The sequence below is a fragment of the Pteronotus mesoamericanus genome, unplaced genomic scaffold, assembly GCF_021234165.1.
Source record: "Pteronotus mesoamericanus isolate MK-2021 breed Mesoamerican mustached bat unplaced genomic scaffold, CSHL_Meso_final scaffold_21, whole genome shotgun sequence".
Classification (NCBI taxonomy): domain Eukaryota; kingdom Metazoa; phylum Chordata; class Mammalia; order Chiroptera; family Mormoopidae; genus Pteronotus; species Pteronotus mesoamericanus.
In genome coordinates, this window is record NW_026555310.1 from 12,579,504 (window position 1) to 12,600,249 (window position 20,746).

At 35.3% G+C, this 20,746-nt stretch overlaps 1 protein-coding gene across 1 annotated transcript in view; it reads left to right on the forward strand.

The window, feature by feature from the left end:
- Positions 1-12,019, forward strand: part of SLC2A13 (solute carrier family 2 member 13) — a 273,437-nt gene extending 261,418 nt beyond the window's left edge. The window contains exons 8-10 of the mRNA XM_054591245.1: positions 1,091-1,212; positions 1,330-1,482; positions 8,962-12,019. Of these exons, the coding sequence (XP_054447220.1) occupies positions 1,091-1,212; positions 1,330-1,482; positions 8,962-9,188 (502 nt within the window). The 3' untranslated portion in view covers positions 9,189-12,019. The remainder of the gene's footprint in view (positions 1-1,090; positions 1,213-1,329; positions 1,483-8,961) is intronic.
- The last annotated feature ends 8,727 nt before the right edge of the window (positions 12,020-20,746 follow it).

Sequence of the window (20,746 nt, forward strand, 5' to 3'; positions counted from 1 at the left end):
TTCTTTAGATAAATGCCCAGAAGTGGGTTTGCTAGATCATATGGTAGTTCTATTTTTAATTCTTCGAGGAATAGTCATTCTGTTCTGTTTTCCATAGTGGCTGAACCAATTTACATTCCCACCAACAGTGCACAAAGGGTCCCCTTTTGTTCACATCCTTGTGGGTACCTTTATTCCTTCTTTCACACAAAGGCCACGTACGCAAAGAGACTCCCAAATGCCAAAGGAATGGATGGAGAGGCCAAAATACAACACAGACAAGTCCAGCTTGTGAGTTTAAAGTTTTAATAGGGAACTTAGTCAAGGAAACACCATCTTGGGGAGCAGCAGGACAGAAAATGAGTCCTCGCACTGTTCAACCCCCAGACCATTCCCTCCAAGAAATGGACCTACATATTTGGATAGGAATACAGGGAGGGTGATGGAGCTGAACAAAAGGACCAGATACTGGGGCTCTGACGTCACGGCAGGTCACACGTTGAGGGTGCCTTGCCCCAGAGGAAAGATTAATGGCAGTTGGTGATTAACCTGAAACCTTTGTTCATATTCCAGAGTCAACCCCAGGGGAAGGGGGGGGGAGTGCACGAGGATTCAAGTATTGTAATTAGTTTTTAAATGGAGTCAGCTTTTTAAAATGAAGTCAGCTCTGTCTACACACCTGTCTTTTTTATGACAGTCATTCTAATAGGTGTGAGGTGATATCTCACTGTGGCTTTGACTTGTATTTCCCTGATGATTAGTGATGTTGAGCACCTTTTTATGTGCCTGCTGGCCATCAATATGTCTTTTGAAAAATGCATTTCAAATCCTCTGCCCATTTTTTATGGATCTTTTTTTTTGTTATGAGTTGTATGCACTGAGTATTTCTACATGCTTCTCTTGAATTATATTCACCTTTAAAAATTTTATATGAGTAGGCATATCTAATCCTGTATATTTAAACCCTAATTTTTTTTTTCAAGAAAAACATTTGGACCCTTTACTTTAATGATGTTAAGGAACTTTCAGATGTGTCCTAGATGAGCACATTGAATTTCTGCAACTATATTCTAAAACACTAAGTTAATATTTATATTGCCTTATTTTTCAGGTGTGAAAATGAAACCAAATTCAAAACAGAGGAAGTATTTTGGGCTTACAATTTCTGCCCTACTCCATACTCTTGGACTGCACTTCTGGGCCTTATTTTATACCTTGTTTTCTTCGCACCTGGTAATCAAGCCTTCGCTGTTATCGTATTAAATTGTCTCTTCATAGAGAAGACAAGCTACTCTTTTTAAAATTCCTTGCATGCAGCTTTACTGAAATTTTTAATTTCATATTTCTCAGGAATGGGACCGATGCCTTGGACTGTGAATTCTGAAATATATCCCCTTTGGGCAAGAAGTACAGGAAATGCATGTTCATCTGGAATAAATTGGATTTTCAATGTTCTGGTTTCACTGACATTTTTACACACAGCAGAGTATCTTACATACTATGGTAAGAGGATTTTTTTTTTTCAAGTATATTTTATTTTTACTTTTCCTACTTATTTTTAGATATGCTATCATTTGTGATTGAAAGACTGTATTATTATATTTTTGCTGTTATAAACATTCCTGTGTGGCTTTCTTGTTCCCCCAAGTCCTTGGGAATGTACCTGGGGAAAGGTCAGAGGAAATGACCCTTCCGAAGCAGCATTGCTCCTTGTGCCCCAGGGCTTTATAGCTTCTACTTTCCCACCACAGCCATTGCCAGCTGTCTCCCTGGTTGGAAATCTTCACAGCACAGTTAGTTTAGTGATGAAACATAACAGAGAATGGTAGAAAGGTGGAGGCAGGGCATCCGGGGCCAATGCTTGAAGATGCCCCAAGACAGGGATGGAGACATCCTGTCAAAGAGCAGAATCAGAGTGCAGCTGAAGGTAGCTCCCCAAATGCCATGCTGTGAGCTGCGCCACCCACTCTTCCATCCATGCTGTTAGGGCAGGGCGTGTGCATTTCGGTGTCAGGGAGACCAGCTCTTACACTGCCAGAGCTGTACACATGTCAGAAATGTTCAAATGTGTGGAGACCGCAACTCAAAGAAATAATATGGGGAAGTGGCTGAGTTAGGGGAAACCTTTGGGAAGCTACTTCAAGTCCATTTTTACTAAAGTGAAAAGACTGTCTTTTCAGCAAGAGGATTTCTTCATTGTATGAGTTTATAAGTTGTGGTTAGATTCTAAATGATAAGCCTCTGTGGTGTATATGGAAGGCCTCCTGCTCAGACTGTTCTCCGATTCCCTCCCACATCGCTCACCGCATCCATGAATTTCTTTTTGCAAGAACAGCTTCAATTGTAAGCGCTCCTACCCCTCCCTACCGGACCATAAATCCCTTGAGCTCAGGCCAGGACGAGGCCTTGTTTACCATTATATTCCCAGTCCCTTGATAAGCTCTCAAAGTGTTGATCAAAGTGCTGAATAATACACAGGTGAATTTTGTGGATAAATGGTGAGTAAGAGAAACACTATAAAAACCTATTCCTTCTGTTTGAAACATGCTGAATTATTTAGTTTTATATAACATTTATCTAAAATTTTGTCTTTATAAAACTCAGTCACCATTTAGAATAGTGAGAAACATTAATACAATAAGTAATTACCCATTTTTGCTGATTGTTGAGAATGCTTAACATTTGAAAACTAAAGTGTAGACTGGTATCCTGAGAGAGCATTTTTTATCAAAAGGGATAGACCAAATAATAAAAGTCACAGTAAGACTTTTGAAGCAAAGCTCCTCTTTCTTGAATTTATGCTGCCAGAAAAACATGAGGCAACAGAAGTAAATTTTAAATAGGGCACAGCGAGGCTTCTTTCAAAACGATGCAGTTAGCAGCAGCTTTTTGCTTTGCATGAAGTGAAGTTTCTGTCAGGTCAACACACTGGTCCGTTGGGTCTACTGCTGGCTACTAATGGGACAATATTTCAGGTCAGGCTAGTTTTTCCCCTGGTTTTTGATCTCCATTTTAGTCTACATGTTATAATTTATATGGTACATACTTGTATTCCTGATTTAATGAACACATTACCATATTGCTGTATGTCTCAGGAAATACATCTTTTTATTTCTTTTTAATTTCATGAAACCTCACATTTCTATTCCTTCTGAAACTAGACTCCTTAGGCTTCCTTTCAACTCTTCAGTAATGTTGACTACTCAAAACTGTTAAAATGTCACCACATACCATTTTATCTATATCATGTGTGATGAAATAGATGCCCTGGAGAGCATTACAATCAGACATGATCTGTGAGTCCTCATTTTGTATAATTCAATTACATGTTTATTTTAATATGGAACTTAATATAGGACTCTAATAAAATTTATTTCCTTCAGAATAAAGCTGAGGAATATCTGCATTGTTTAACAATCCTGCCTGGCTAAGGACAGACATTTCTTTCTTCGTTTTCATTCCGAGAGGGAATAGTTATGATAGTTACATAACTGATTAGCCCATTACACGCAGCAGGTCCAGCCTCCTGGGCCTCCCCCCACCTCTTGTTTACCCCCATGTCTCACCAGTGAAGGCCACGGAGGCACTTTTGGTATTTGTCTGCTTTAAATTCCTCAGTTACTACTATAGGACCTTGTAGCTTACTAGAACTTCCTCGATTATTAGTTGGCTTTTGGAATCCGGGTCAGAAGCCAAAAGCTCTGTGGCTGTCAAGAATCTTCCCAACCATCAAATTGTTTTAGCACTGACAAATGTGATCAGTTGCTTCTAATCATGCCACTGCTAAATTGGGCAAGATGATAGGTATTTCCTCAATAGTACACCTTATAAAGCCAAACTAGGTTTACTCTGTTAAAGGAGTTTATTAGCCTGATTTAATCTAAAATGTTATCACCTGCACTTACATATTCCTGTATTATCATCACCGTGATTACCACCCTTCCTTTGTCCCTCTCCATTAAAGAGTCCATTTCTCTTCTTACATCCACAGTTTTGATTATCTCTAATCGGAACACAGGATTTCATCTTTCATCTTTTTCCTCTCAAAATTCCCAGTCTCCAAGGACTAGATTGTCAGTGTCACCCTTTTGATGAAAACATTTCCAATTTATTAGTCATCCTAATCTTGTTCTATTTCTAACAGCAGTTCTTCTTCCCTTGTCATTTAGTAGAATTTAATAGTACTATCACTTTTTTGAGCAACTAGTATCCAAAATTCTAATAGGCATGCAACATACATTATTTCTATTCTTTTTATTTAAGTAAATATTCAGTAAATTAGTTATATTAGTGTCAGGTGTACAGTATAGTGATTCAGCATTTTTATACCTTACAGTGTAATCATCCCACTAATTCTAGTAATCATCTTCACCGTGCAACATTATAATATCATTAACTACATTTCCCTTCACCAATCTCCTCACTCCCTCCTTTGTAGTAACCATCCCTTTAGTCTATCAGTCTCTTTTTTCTTGTGTTTGTCCGTTTGGTTTTTTTTATATCCCACATATAAATGAAACCATATGGTATTTGAATTTCTCTGGTTATTTCACTGAGCATAATACCCTCTGGATCCACCCATGTTGTCGCAAATGGCAAGATTTCATTCTTTTTAACTGCACTGTAATATTCCACTGTGTGTGTATATATGTACCACATGTTCTTTCTCCATACATCTATTGGTGGACACCTAGATTTCTTCCATATGGCTATTCTAAGTAAGACTGCAGTGAACACAGGAGTGCGTGTATCTTTTCGAATTAGTATTTTGGATTTCTTCAGATAAATACTCAGAAGTAGAATTGCTGAGTCATATAGTATATCTAATTTTTAGTTTTTTGAGGCATCGCCATACTGTTTTCCATAGTGGCTGCACCAATTTGCAGTCCTATGAACAGTGCATGAAGGCTCCCTTTTCTCCACATCCTTGCCAACACATGTTATCTTTTTACTTTTCAATAATAGCCATTCTGACTGGTATGAGGTGGCACTTCATTGTGGTTTTTGATGTGTCCATTTCCCTGATGATTAGTGACATTGAGCAACTTTCCAATAATGTCTGTTGGCCACCTGTATGTCTTCTTTGAAAAAATGTCTTCTCATGGCCTCTGTTCATTTATTGATCGGAGTGTTTTTTTCTTTGTTATTGAATCATGAGTTTCTCATATTTTTTGAATGGCAACTTCTTACTGAATATATCACTTGCAAATACATTCTCCCATTCAGTAGGTTGTCTTTTTGTTTTGTTGATGGTTTCCTTCGCTATGCAGAAAACTGTAGTTTGTAGAAGTCTCATTTGTTTATTTTTGCTTTTGTTTCCCTTCCTCAAGGGCACATATCCAAAAATGATTACTCAGAATAGTATCAAATAGTTTACACTAATGTTTTCTTCTAGGTGTTTTATGGTTTCCAGGCTTAAGTTTAAATTTTTAACTCATTTTGAGTTTATTGTTGTATATGGTTTAAGAGAGTGGTCCAGATTTTTTTTTTTTACATGTTATCTGTCCAGTTTTCCCAAGACCCACTTGTTGAAGAGACTATCATTTCTATATGCTTACATTTTCATTGTAAAGTAGTTCACTCTAAGAGAGGATTTATTTCTGGGTTATTCTGTTTCATTGATTCATGTGTCTGCTTTTATGTCAGTACCATCCTGTTTTATTATAGCTTTGTAGTATAGTTTGAAATCAGGGAGTGTTATACCTCCGGTTTTGTTCTTTTTCAAGATTGCTTTGGTTATTTATGGTCTTTTTGTGGTTCCATATAAACTTTAGGATTATGTGTTCTAGCTCTGTGATGAAATATCATTGGTATTTTGATAGAAATTGCACTGAATTTGTAGATTGCTTTGGGTCATATGGTCATTTTAACAATGTTAATCCTTCTAAGTCCATGAGCACAGTATAGCCTTCTATTTGTGTCCTCTTCAATGTTTTACAGTTTTTCTATACACAAAGAATGAACCATCAGAAGGAAAAAATAAAACAATCCCATTTACCATTGCATCAAAAAGAATAAAATACCTAAGAATGAATTTAACTAAGGAGGTCAAAGACTTGTACTCTGAAAACTGTAAGAAACTGAAGAGGACAAAAATAAATGGAAGGGTATACCATGCTCATGGATAGGAAGAATTAACATCATTAAAATGTTCATACTACCTAAATAATCTTCACATTCAATGCAATCCCTACAAAATGCCAATGGCATTTTTCCCAAAGCTAGAACAAATAATCCTAAAATTTATATGGACCACAAGAGGTCTCAAATATAGAAAGCAGTCTTGGGAAAAAAAAAAAAAAAAAAAAGAACAACAAAGCTGGAGGTAATCATGCTACCTGATATCAAACTATACTACAAGGCTACAGTAATCAAAACAGCATGGTACTGGCATAACAACAGACACATAGCTCAATGAAACACAACAGAAAACCTAGGAAAAAACCCATGCTTAGGGTCAATTACTCTATGACAAAGTAGGCAACAATATACAATGGGATAAAAACAGTCTCTTTAATAAATGGCATTGGGAAAACTGGACAAACATATGCAGGAAAATGAAACTGGATCATATTCTTACAAGAATTAACTCAAGTAGATTAAAGATTTACATATATGAACCAAAACTATAAAATTTCTAAAAACACAATCAGTAAACTCCCTGACATTGCTCTTAGCGTATCTTTTAGACATGTCTCCCCAGGCAAGTTAAAATAAAAAATAAACAAATGGGACTACATCAAACTAAACAGTTTTTGCACAGTGAAGGAAACCATCAACAAAAATGAATAGACAAAGATATTTGACAGTGATAACATCCTACATGGGGTTAATACCCAATATATATGAAACTCACACAAAAAAAATACCATTAAAAAATAGGCAGAGGACTTCTCTCTCAGTCTATTTTTGAGTCATTTCTCAAAAGAGGACATACAGGTGACAGAAAGACACATGAAAAGATGCTCAATGGCACAAATCATCAGGGATTTCAAATTAAAATGACAATGAGCTGTCACTTCATACCTTTCAGAATGGCCATCATGAATCAAACAGCAATGTGTTGGCAAGGATGTGGATAAAAGAGAAACCCCATACACTGCTGGTAGAATTGTTAATTAGTGCTGCCACTGTGGAAAACAGTGTGGAGGTTCCTCAAAAAAAAAAAAGTTAACATACAACTACTTTATAACCCAACAATTCCACTTCATTGCAACATTATTTACCATAGCCATGAAATGGAGTATAGTATTACTTAGCCATAAAAAATAATGAAATCTTGCCATTTACAACATCATGAATGGACCTAAGGGGTATTATGCTAATTGAAATGTCAGACAGAGAAGTAAAAATATCATATAATTTCACTTCTTAGTGGAACGTAAAAAACAAAATAATGAACAAAACAGAAACTGACTCTCAGATTCAGAGAACAAATGATGCTTGCCAGATTGCGAGGCTGAGGGCATGGGGGGTGGGCAGATAGGTCAAAAAAGTGGAGGGATTAAGAAGTACAAATTGGTAGTTGTAAAAAGTCATAGGAATATAAAGCACAGCATAGAAAACTTTGTCAATAATATTGTAATAATTATGTATGATGCCAGTAGCATACTAGATTTAATGGGTTGATCACTCCATAAGTTGTATAAATGTCTAATCATTAGGTTGTATACTTGAAACTAACATAGTCAACTGAAATGAGTATTAAAAAAAAACAACTTTTAACTATACCAGAAAAAAAATAATAAAAAAATAAGCTTTATATCAGATGCTGATAAATTCTGTGAACCTCAAAAGACTAGAGTGGTCTAACAGCAGGAGCAAGGATACTAGTCAGGAGACTATTGCAGTAGTGCAATGAGGGAGGTTGGTGTCAGTGCAACAGTAAGAAGTGCCATCTCTCAAGTTACATTTGAAAGTAGATTCGATGGGATCTCCTAACAGATTGGATACTGAAGGGGAGAGTAAGGAGAAAGTCAAGGTTGACCCCCAGACTTTGGGCATGAGAGAGTGGAAGGATGGAGTTGCCTTGTACTCCATTAAGTCATGAAATCAGCAGTGTCATCATTTTATGTCATTGTGAAAGTACAAGATAAATGACAATGAGATTTCTCCCTAGAGTACTCCAGTCTAGCAGGTAAGATAAACAAATACATGCACATAATTATGATACTTCCTGGTTATTATGATACGGTGCCTCAGCAAAGCACTATGAAAGCACATAGGAGAGAAATAGTTATCTCTAGCCAGGGAAGTGAGGGAAAACCTAAAAGCAGAAGTTACATATGAGCCTGCTCTACCCTTCTTCTTGAGTTTGGCATTATATGACTAGAAAACTAAATTGCATTATATTCACGGGGTTAGGACAATTAGAGTAACCAGGCTGGCAGTAACTTTTCGGTTCCATTTCAGACCACAGTTATGCATGATTGACCAGAAAGAAAGGTAAAAATTAAGTACTCTCTCTAAACTAGGCATGTAACACACACACACAGCAAGGTCTAGAGTAACTTCATTGCATTCAACATTGTTTTGTTATAACATTGATGAAATGCCTTTTGTTTATATCAATTAGACTTTGGTAAAATTGGTTTTGATACAGTTAACCTTTGAACAACACAATTTGAACTGCACAGCTCCACTTATACACAGCTATTTTTTTTGCAATAAATACAGTACTGTAAATGTTTTGTCTCATAATTTTATCTTTTTCTAGCTCCCTTATTGTAAGAAAACAGTATATAATACATACAACATATAAAATATGTTCATGTTTACCATCAACTGTGTTAATGGTAAAGTTTCTAGTCAACACTGGGCTATCAGTGAAGTTTGGGGGGAGGCAAAAGTTATATGCACATGAAGCAGAGTCTCCTAACCCCCACGTTGTTCAAGAATCAACCACACATGATTTTACCTCAGTTCCAACAACCTATTGATGACATTAAGTGAGGACTTACTGTACATTATTTTCTATCACAGGAGCCTTCTTCTTGTATGCTGGATTTGCTGCTGTAGGACTCCTTTTCATCTATGGCTGTCTTCCTGAGACCAAAGGGAAAAAATTAGAGGAAATTGAATCACTCTTTGACAACAGGCTATGTACATGTGGCGCTTCAGATTCCGATGAAGGGAGATACATTGAATATATTCGGGTAAAGGGGAGTAACTACCATCTTTCTGACAACGATGCTTCTGATGTGGAATAATTTTCAACTTCTGATATCTGTAGTTATTTTTAAAAACCTGGGAGAAAAGAGCAGCAATTGGTGACCTCACTGCCCTGCTTCTAATCTGGTTCTTTCCACAGTCTAGTTTTGAATGACTTCATATTCTAGAATCTTTGATTAGGAGGAAGATACAATCATGTTGACATTCTTTTTTCATAAGCATAAATGTAAAAAGAAAAAATCTACCAAGCTTTCAAAATAAGAATTATTGAGCAAATTGTGTAATTCCTTCCTGAGATAGTCTAAAATGAGTTATTGTACCCAGTGACTTCAGTGGTATCTGTTTATCCTAAGACCATATATAATTATTAGTGGCAATTAAGTCAGTGCTAATCTAACTGAATCATGTATGTATGATATAAAGAAGGATTCTAGGATATGGACTAACGATTGTTGTCGATCAAAACATGGCCTACTGGCCCTAAATTTTCCTAAGGACAAGTATCGTATCTGGATCAGCTGTTAGAAAGTAAATCCCATTCAAGTTTTCAAAAACTAAAAGTGCCTCCTATGAGGGCACAGCTGTCTTATCTCCTTTGGATTCCACATTTTGGTTTCTCTCTCCAATTCCAATCTTGAGAGTTCTTCAGAAACTGACTCTGCACAGAATCTTTTGAACATTATGAAAAGCAGGTCTTTTAGGGTATATTTTCATACATATTTTTTGCATCAGTGATAAGTGTACATTTGCAGAGATAAGCTAGCAAGTTTTGATAAGTATATTTTACTGCTAGAAAGTAAAAGAAAAGATTTTTTATGGATCCCCAATTGAGTTACTCACTTAGGTATGCAACTATAAAAAATAGCACTAGATCTTGAGCTGCATTTCAGGGTCAGTTTTTGTTCATGCCAAAATCACCTGATATACACCACGCCTTTGCTAATCAACCCCTTGAGTCCTACTATTTGTGCCTTCATTTGTGTTACTATAAATGTGTTATTATAAATAGCAGGCTACTTTCCTCTTTTTTATTCAAGTAATTTCTGGAACAAAAAAGGCAGATAATCAGTGACCAAAAAAATCCTACTATTATTGGTATTTGTTTAATTAAATAGTGGGACTTATTTTTAACTTAATTTAACTTTTGATTTTTTAACTTATATCCATATTTTGCCATGTATAATGCGCTCCCATGTATAATGTACACCCATGTTTTTGGTCCAAACTTTCCAGAAAAAAATCTAATTTTTTAAGTCAACTTTATTTATATTTAGAAACAAAACTGATTATTGTATTCCAGGGTATTATTTTGCCTATGGATATTATTACTTTCTAGAGTTATACTTTTAATGCATAAGCATAAATAAAAGTTAAAAGCATTTATATAGATACGGAATTAGTCCTAACCATGTATAATGCTCATCCTGTTACCTCCTTCAAAAATATGGGTAAAAAGGTGCACATTATATACAGCAAGATATGGTAATCTTCCTAAAAAATTGTCTCATTTTTTACTTAATAGTACTTGCCTTTTGTTACTCTAAGACCATAAACGGTTTTCATTTTGCACATCTTTTCTCAGTTTCCCTGAAAATTTACTCCCCACACTCTCCCCACTGAACAAAAATACATAGATTTGCCATGGGTGTTTCCTTTTACTCATGCTTAGCTTGAATTTTTTTCCTTCTTGTCTAAAAATTGGGATTTTTCTATTGGAACAGATTAATGGTTCTCACATAACACATGGCTTAAGAAATGTTGACTTTCTGCATTTCTATAATGTCTTTTCAAAGTATTTATTGCTTTTTGTGTTCCTTTATCAATGAAATCTAATTTTCGCTCTTAAAGAACTATATAGTATGTACAAAATCACCTGCTAGTCCCAGTGAAATTATTAATGACTCTTCTAAGGACAGTTAAGAGTGCTTAAGTTTGATGCATTTTAACATGGCTCTAAACATCTAATAAGGTACACTTAGGAGTGAAAATGTGGCTATCTCTAAATTCAGTGTGTCCCTGCCAATCTCTAAGATGTTTTCTCTTCAAGTCTGGCTTGTTCCTCTCACATTGTCAAAGCTGAGACTATAGCCAAGGAGGTTCATTCTCATAAGTCACCAAGGGTGTGATATGTGCTTTAACAGTCACTTCACTGGACTAAAAAGTTTCCTCCCTTTAATCACCTCAAATAAAAGATTTTATTTAACAGTGTTTTCTTTGAATTAGGTGCTTTGACAATTGATTTCTAAGGGAATATTAGTATTAATTTGCCCCATAAAAGCAGATGTGATTTCATAGAGAAAATTATTCTATTGATATTTATTATCTGTGTAATATTTCACACAGGTGAAGTGCAGAGGAGCTCTTGTGTGTTAAAATCAAAATATAACAGGGAGGAAAAGTATTTAGATCAATAAAATACTCAATTTTTATGATTTATCTAAATAGTTGCTTCAGTTCTTATTATATGCACAGCATTAACTCAGCTGGACTGAATGCACGGTAACTTTATTAAAGGAGAAATTCAACTCTTATTATTTTGTAAAGCAGAACATGGCCTGTTCTCCCTGACATAGCAAATGGTGTTTTCAACTTTATATCCATAAATGCACATAATAACAGGGAAAATTAGCCACAGTTCTCTTCAACCCTTCCTTTAAAGGACTGTATGTTATTTATAAAAAGATAATATTCCATGTCTTTTAAGTACAGAGAGGCAAAGTATAAGAATTATTTATAATTTTTTAAAAAACAACTACTTGAAAAGGAACCTTATACAATTAGGGTATTATTTTTAGACTCAGTGAATATTTATAGTTATTAAAAATTTAATGTTTGAATTTTGAAGGTTTTTTATTATGCACCTTTTAAGTTGTCAGCATCTTTAGCTATCACTATCAACTTGAAAACATTCCATTTGAAATATCAAATATATTTTTAGGATAACATATGTGGTATAATTTAACCTACCATATTAAAAGACAGTAAGCATCATGCTTTTAACTGAAATTATTGGTTTGGTTCTAAACATGCTGCAAATTCAATAAATATATGTTCAGTTTTAGGAAAATACAGTGAAGAAAGCTGTAACCGCTACTGAGGTTTATGAGCTGGATGGCTGACGAGATCTGCACTAGACTTGAGAATGTAACTTTCCATCTCCATCTGAACACTTAAGTCTAAAGGTGATGTAAGAGAAGGATTTGGTATTGATATTCTTCTTCAATATAAACATTCCTAATAATTTTGATTGTTGCACTTTAGTCAATAACTGCGCAACACATGATGTTGAATATTTATGAAAGAGATCTAAATTAAAACTAGATTTAAAAGGTTTGAAATCTTGTTCCCAGTCATATAGAGTAGTTAGTTCGCTGATAGAAAATGCTATGAGAATGTTATCAAGTGCTTTCTAATAACCTTATTTTACCACTGAACAAAATTTAAGTATATGAATCTAGATATGTTTTTAAGTTATTTACTCTAAAATGGAAAATCCATTAAAGCAATGAATTTAGAAATTACTCTAATTTCACAATCAGTTATCCAGAGGAAGAATGAACAGGAAAAATGTAAGTTGACAACTTACCCTTTTTCTTTTTCCTCAGTAAAACTGAAATGTATTATAATAATCCATAGATCTTGGGGGAAGATACTCTAGAAAATCCTATCCATATATTATCTAAGAAAATCTCACAATGTAATGACACTAATATAAATACTGTAATACAGTGAGGGGACTGGAAGGATTGTTTTGATTTTATTTCATTGGCACAGTAATTAAAAACAATAAAACTAGTGATACATTTTATTATCATCAGATTTCTTTAACCTTCTACTTATAAAATCTCAAATTATGCTAAGCATCAAATAACTGACCGTTGTTGTAACAAGTTTTCAATGACCAAATTCAGACCTTTTCACTAACAACAAATATAAGAATGACATACCAGGCCAGGAGCAAAGAATTCATAGTATATGCTTTGTAGCAAAGTATTAAATTGTGGATAAAATTTACAGCTCATGTGTAAGTGCTGCCTATAAAAAGACTCAAAATTGTTGTGTGGATTAATTTTAACATCCTGTTTTCTGTCACTTTCTATTAATTTTTTTAGCCTCATGTACAGTAACATTAAGCTAATAGATGAAGTGATTCAGGTTGTAGCAGTGTAACAATGGTCAGTACATTGTGTTCTGAGTGGGCAATGTTGCTGTTTTCTAGAAATAGTAATCATTTAAAAATGCCAAACAACTAACTGCTACCAACTCTCTTATATATTGCCCCTGGGGAAGGAAATTTTTGTGTGCCAATAATCATCACAGAGCTATTTTATGAGTGTTAATGATATTCAGAAGTACATGAAAGAATTTTATGTTAATTTGCTTGTGAGCGTAAAACAATATAACTCCTATAAATCTTTACTTTGTGTGTATAAAATAGTCTGTTGCATTTGAGTGATTTGGTCTATGGAATGTTAAATAACCTACCTTCATTAGCAGTAATACTCAAATTTTTATTTTTAGACAGTTAAGTTCATGTGTTTGATTTTGTCATATCAATATAAATGAGAAAAAGAAATGGAGCATACAAGTAAAGGTAAAAACCAATATTTTGTAATGTTTTAAAATTTTAGCAAATTTTAATATTCAAATTACTCCATCTCATTTAAATGTTAAAAAAAGATGAGATTTAACTCTAGCCAAAGTAGAAATTTATATTATATGTGTCCAAATTGGTTCTTAGCAGCTTTTGGACTATATCTCACTTTATGTTATAATATCTTTTATTTATAATGTTCAAATTTCTATTTAGAAGCTCTAATGTATATCTAGATTAAATCAGAACAGTTTTATGCTTTTTAAATGTTTTCAAAATGTATTATTTTAATTTCTGAGTGCATGTTATACAGTGTTTAATATTCACATCTTGGCAAATCCAATAGAAATATTTATTCCTACATGTGACATACGGAGTATCTCTTAAAAATTATGAATATGTATCATTTCCTTCATTTAATTCTAGCCTATAGCTGTATCAAAAGTATTGTATATTTTATGGAGATTTAGTGATGTATATGTAAATGTTTTTTAAGTTATTTTATTGAAGTTCAATCTTTACATAAAATTAAAATCTTTTTTTAAAAAAAATGTGTCAGTGCCAGAACTGTAAATGAAAATAATTAAATAAAAGTTAAGACAATTCATTACTCATTTATCTTCCCTGCACTTTTGTATTTTTTTCTAATTCTCTTCCTTAGATTTTAGGCTCTAGGCTACACAGTGAAAACATTTAAAAAGAAGTATTTCTGCAGTCCTCCTCATTTTAATGTTATTTTACCTATTTTGATCACATGTGAACTCATCTTTAAAAGTATTTGATAATACCTAATAATTGTCTCAAGGAATTACTCTAAATAGTAAATATAGAACTTTGAAATGAAGTGCTTAGGAACCCTTGAAATATTATTTCTGGTTGTTGTCAGAACCAGATGTTAACATGAACCATTATGTTGGGATGACAAAAATTATTTTTGGTTGTCGCTTTGTAAATGAGAACAAATTACCTGCTGGATGACCAGCTAGCTCGCTGACGGTCCTTTTGGAACTCCATTGCTCTCTACCACAAATTTTATTAGTAAGGATTAAATTATTATTTGATCTGGGTCACTGCTCGATTTACCCCACAGCCCACGCCCCACCCCCGAAGTTAGCGTGTGCCATCGGGAGCCCGGCTACAGAACAGCCCAGGCAGGTCCTTTCAAGACATCCGCTGTCATTCCAAGGCTTACAGTAGAGTTGCAACTTAACCCAGAATTCTTGAAAATCCCATAAATTATGCATAAAGTGTCCACTCACTTGGACAACCAAATAGTGCCCTACAGGTCTCATTCAGTTGTCAGAAAAGTCTTCATTTAACTGCCTGATCTTGTGGGGTAAACGTCATCCTTTTATCAATAGTAAAACTTATTTTGGTGACTTGCCATAGTCACACACTAGGTAAGTGGTACAAAACTCCTCCCTGCAATGGACTATTCCAACAGTCTCCCTCTCCGCCCTCATTTGCATTGTCTTGTCAAATCCAGGCAGAAAGATTAAAACACAGACATTGTCGAATTCCTGTATAATAACTGAAAGAGTGTGCATAAATGAATCGCATACCTCATTTTAAACTGCACTATAGACACAAATCCTGAAAACATTTGATCTGGGATTTTTCCAAATATGAAGCAGTCCATGTACATTGTTCAAGAGATCAGACCGAAGGCAAATTGTCTAGGTTTGAATCCCAGTTTTCAACCTGCTGCCTGCTAACCTAAACTACATTGAGTTACTCTTCGCCTTATTTTCTTGTCTATAAAATGGAGATGTTATTACTGTCATCTGTGTTGGGGGGTTACATCAGTTAATCACGTAAAGCACTTAATGCAATGACATGAAGTAAGTGCTGGATGACTGTCGGCTCCTCTGTGTATCATCATCAATATGCTACCCCTGATGCTGCTAAGGTTATTATGTCCGAAGTGCAAGCATTGTGCTTATTAATTCCCTTCCTGGGAACAACCGCTACGGACAGGAACACATGGGCTGCTTTGGCGTTTGCCACACAGACTGCGTGACTGCAGCAGCCCAGCTCCCTGCTGACCAGAATAGTTTGAGCTGATCTGGCTGACTAGCCTGATGTCCCTCTTTCTTTCTGCATCTCTTCCATGAATATCCTCCTGAATGGCACTGTTGATAAGACATTCTCATAGTCTCTAGATGAACAGCATTTAATATAAATTTCTATTTATGTGATCTCTCAGTCAAGAAACAAAAATACTTTCAGGATTTCTCAGTCACTTAATATTTAAATTCCATTCAGCTTTTAAAAATAATTTTTGAAATCCCCTCCAAATGAAAACTGCCATTAACCCTTCACTGATTGGCTATATTGAAATTAAATTCATATTGCTATAAATGCAATGAAGTCGATATGAAACACTGATGGTATTTTTTCCTGTAACATGTCATGTACTTTTCCATTATACTTACCAAAATTAGTTTCAGATGATCACAACACAGAGCAAATGTTTTACATAAAAGAAAATACCAGCATGTTTTACTTTTAGCAGGTGGATACTAAACTCTTTAAAAAAAAAAAACCAAAAACCCTCACAGACACAGACCACAGTATAGTACGGTAGTACGGTGGTTACCAGAGGAGAGGCAGGTTGGGGGGAGGTAGTAAAAGGGTTCAAATATATGGTGATGGAAGGAGATTTAACTCTGGGTGGTGAACACACAATGCAATACACAAATGATGTATTATAGAATTGTACACTTGAAACCTACATTGGTTATTTTACAAACCAATGTCACCCCAATAAATTTTTAAAAACAGATTTGTCAGAGCATTAGTTCTCAAAGTGCCCTCACACTTGTAGCACAGGCATCACCTGTGAGTTTGTTAGAAATGCAAATCTGGAAATGTAATTGGCATATAAATTGTGTAAGTTTAAGGTAGACAACTTACTGAATCGATACATGTATTGCAGCTAACACTATCCCATCAATTAATTAATTATTTATTTTTGTAGTGGGAACAACTAAGATGGACTCTTAACTTTCAAGTTGAAAATACAGCACTGTTGTCTATAGTCACTAAGGTGTGCATCAGGTCTCCAGGACTGACTGACCTATAATAGCTCCAATGTGTGCCCTTAAACATCATCTCCCCATTTGTCCCAACCCCAAACTCTGGTAACCACCATTCTACTCTTTATACCAGTTCAAGGTTTTTAGGTCAGGAAACTATTTTAAACACTCCAGTGACTCTGAAACACATGACGGTGTGGGAACCGCTGCATTAGAATTTTGAAATCACCACTTTAGAAAGGAAATTAGCATTATGTTCTTTCAAAAGGTGAGCTCACCTAGTGAATAATATATCAATGGGTTGAGCAGATTCATATGCAAGTTACTTAGGAATTCATAAAGCTAAGTCATTTCCACCCCAGGGGTTCTGCACGTGCTGTTATCTGTGCCTCATATGCTTGTCGCCTATTCTTTGTGTGTCTAGTTCCTTGTTGTGATTCAAGTATCAGCCCAAAATCATCTCCCCTGAGAGCCCGCATTGACTATACATTTTAATTGCACCCTTCCTGCCCTATACATTGTCCTGTAACTTTTATTCCCTTCCTAGTATTCATCATTATTTGAAAGTATTTTTATTTCTTACCTGTTTCTACCACTAAATATAATCACACGAGCAAGGAACTTGCAATAGTTCCTACTGACTCTCCAGCACCTCATAAAGTAACTAGCATATAGTATGTGCTCAATAAATGTTTGAAGAATGACTAAAAGCAGGCATCACAGGTGTTCGTGTGGGCCACAAGGAGCAATGGAAGTTTTTCCTGAGCTGGAAAAAAATGACACCATGGCACTAGGCCAATATCAACCATCATGCTTTGTAAATGAACCTTTGTGTAGCAAAGCTGTTTTAATCAAGCAGCAAATTCCTCTTGGTATGAGAATTCATGTGTATTCACAAACACATTAGGATGAGAATTTTCGTTTGTTTCTTTGAGTTGTATTAAAAGAGGGGAAATGTCATTAACTTTAGGTTAGCCAAGTTGGGATTTGCTTGTTATAGTAAATTATTCTATTTCTACATTTTATGTATAAAATAACAATTCACATTCATTATATGCCAGATCATCCATATAGTAAGTCCTCAATGTTGTCAACAGGTTCTGTGATATTAAGCAAAAAAGATGTAACAAAACCAATTTTACCATAGGCTAATCGATATAAAAAGGAGTTAAGTTCCTATAGCATCTAATCAACATTACTGTGAAACAACATTAAAGGAAACAATGTTCTGTGAGAACCTCCTGTATTCATCATCACATTCTATCTTCACAAAACCCTATATCTAAAGCACTATTACGCCCCTGACTTTATGGATGAGGGTATGCTGAGTCACGGGAAGTAAAGGAACTGACATTAGGTAGCACAGCTGGTAGTCTGAACTTAGACCCCGGTCAGTTTTTGCCAAAGTAATGTTTTAACCACTACTCTTTATTGTTCCTTTTGTACAATGAGCTTTATAGGGAAAATTTTATTATTGTCCCTACCTGAATGGATAACAAAACAAGGCCCTTACATATGCTGTCTACAAGAGACGCACTTCAGAGGGAAAGACTGGAAGTAGAGAGATAGGAAAAGGTATTTCATAAAAATGGAAACAAACAAAAAGCTGGTGTAGCAATACTTACACCAGAAAAAAACAAAGGCTACAATAAGAGACAAAGAAGGACCCAGCATCTCCACTTCTGGGCATTTATCTGGAGCAACCCAAAATGCTAAATCAAAAAGACACAACCATATGATCACTACAGCATTATTTACAATAACCAAGATAGGCAAACAATCTAAATGTCCATAAACAGATGAATGAATATCGAAGTGGCACATATATACAATGCACTATGTATGATTCTACCACAAAAAAAAAATAAAAAAACTTGCCAACTGCAGGAAGATGCATGGATCCAGAGGGTCTTGTCCTGAGTGAAACAGAGACAGGGGAAGACAAATGCCAGATTCCCTTATATGTGGAACCTAAAAGACAAAATAAACAAACAACCATACCAGAAACAGATTCATACATGCAGAGAACATTTTGATGGTTGCCCGGTGGGAAGAGAGTTGGGGGGCGTAAGTGGAAAAGATAGATTAGGTACAAATTGGTAATTACAGAATTGTCACGTGGATGCAAAGTACCACATAGGGAATTTAGTAAATGATACTTCAATAACTATAGAGAGTGTCTGATGGGCACTAGATTTATCAGAGTGGTCAGTTTGTAAGTTATATAAACGTCTAATCACTGGGTTGTACACCTGAACCTTATATAATATTGTCTGTCAACTGTAATTGAAAAAAAATTTTTAAATGTCTAATTCTAAAACTGTAAGGTCTAACATCAAATTGCCATGAGTCTTTTCATTCTTACATTCATTCATTAATTCTTACAGGTCTTAATTTCTTCAAGTATGGAAACAATTCAATGGTTCCAATTTTATTATATTTCATATATTTTCCATGAAGACAATACAGTTATTTTCTGTGTTACTGGAGTAGGTGTTCTTAGTTCTCAATTTCGTGTACATTATTACATTTTTAATGGTAGATTCTCTCCATGGACCCCCAAACATGAGTCACAAGAAAGAATGTAGCAATACCACAAAGCAGCAGCAAAGAAGGCATAGGTTCTGGAGAAGCAGCAGCTAACCAGCAAATCAAATAAATGACATGGGTGAACTCGATGGATAATACCAAGGTCAACGACTAGAAACCTATGATAACATCAAAACCATGTAAAGCACCATCATCAGGAGCACAGGCTTTGGAGTCAGATCGTTGACTTGAATCATATCTCTGCTATTGACTGTACTGCCTTGGCAAAGTCACTTCCCCAAATTATACTTCAATTTCCTTATCTATACAATGGAGATGATAATCCTAATGTTGCTGTGAGGATTGAAAGAGGGAATTTACATAAATTACTCATAGTCTTTCATACAGTTAAGGCCAGTCAACAAATAATCACTGATTTTTTACTATGCACTAGTTACAATTCCAAGGAATAGGTGGCTCTCAACCTGTAAAACTTACATATAGCTCAGTATACTTTCATAGTTACGGAGTCACAGTCGAGGTGAAGTGAAAGCAATACCAGTTATAAACTCTACATTCAGAAAGTAACTAAGGTAAACAAAGCAACAAGAACAGGTTGAAAGGGGAAATGTGAAATGATCCCCTGTATTTCTAGAATGAGACTGCTTCAAAAGAGCCAGATTCAAGTAGCCTGGGTTGTGTTCCAATTCATTAATAGTGCCAACTGAGTTTATTGAGTGTCCACTGTGTGAAAAACACCATTTTAGACCATACACATTTAAATACATAGTGCCAAATAAAATTTTAGCACTCGATAGCAAATATAGTAATGTGAACAATGATACATAAACATGAACTGTTCCAGTTATCTAATATTGTGTAACAAATCACCTCAAAACTGTTAGTGGCTTAAAACAATATATTTTGATCATAAGTATTCAATTCAGCAGGGTTGGCAGGAACAGCTCATTTCCATGCATCTTTGGCTGGGTATTACTGAAAGGCTGGGGCTGGGAAAGCTGGGGCTCCTCCGGAATCTTTAACTTTCTACATGGCCCTGCAGCATGTGGGCTTTACGATAGCCTGACTTCCTAAATGGCAGCTCAGCAACAGAGGCATGAGCCCTGAAAGAGGAAAAGAAAAAGGAAAAGCTATCTTTTTTTTTATAACAGAGCCTGGAAGTCATGCAACATCACTTCCACCTCATTCTATTTGTTAGAAGTTGGTCCCTAAGGTTCACTCATATCAAAGGAAGAGCAATTAGACTCCCCTTTTTGTGGAAGGAGAGTCAAAGAAATTGCAAACGTACCCTCCAGCCTCAAATTATTCATATACTTTTTGCATGCAAAACACACTGCCCACTTCCCAAGACAACCCCACCTTTGCAAAAGTCTCACTTGTTATGGCATCAGGCATAAAGTCCAGAATCTCATGT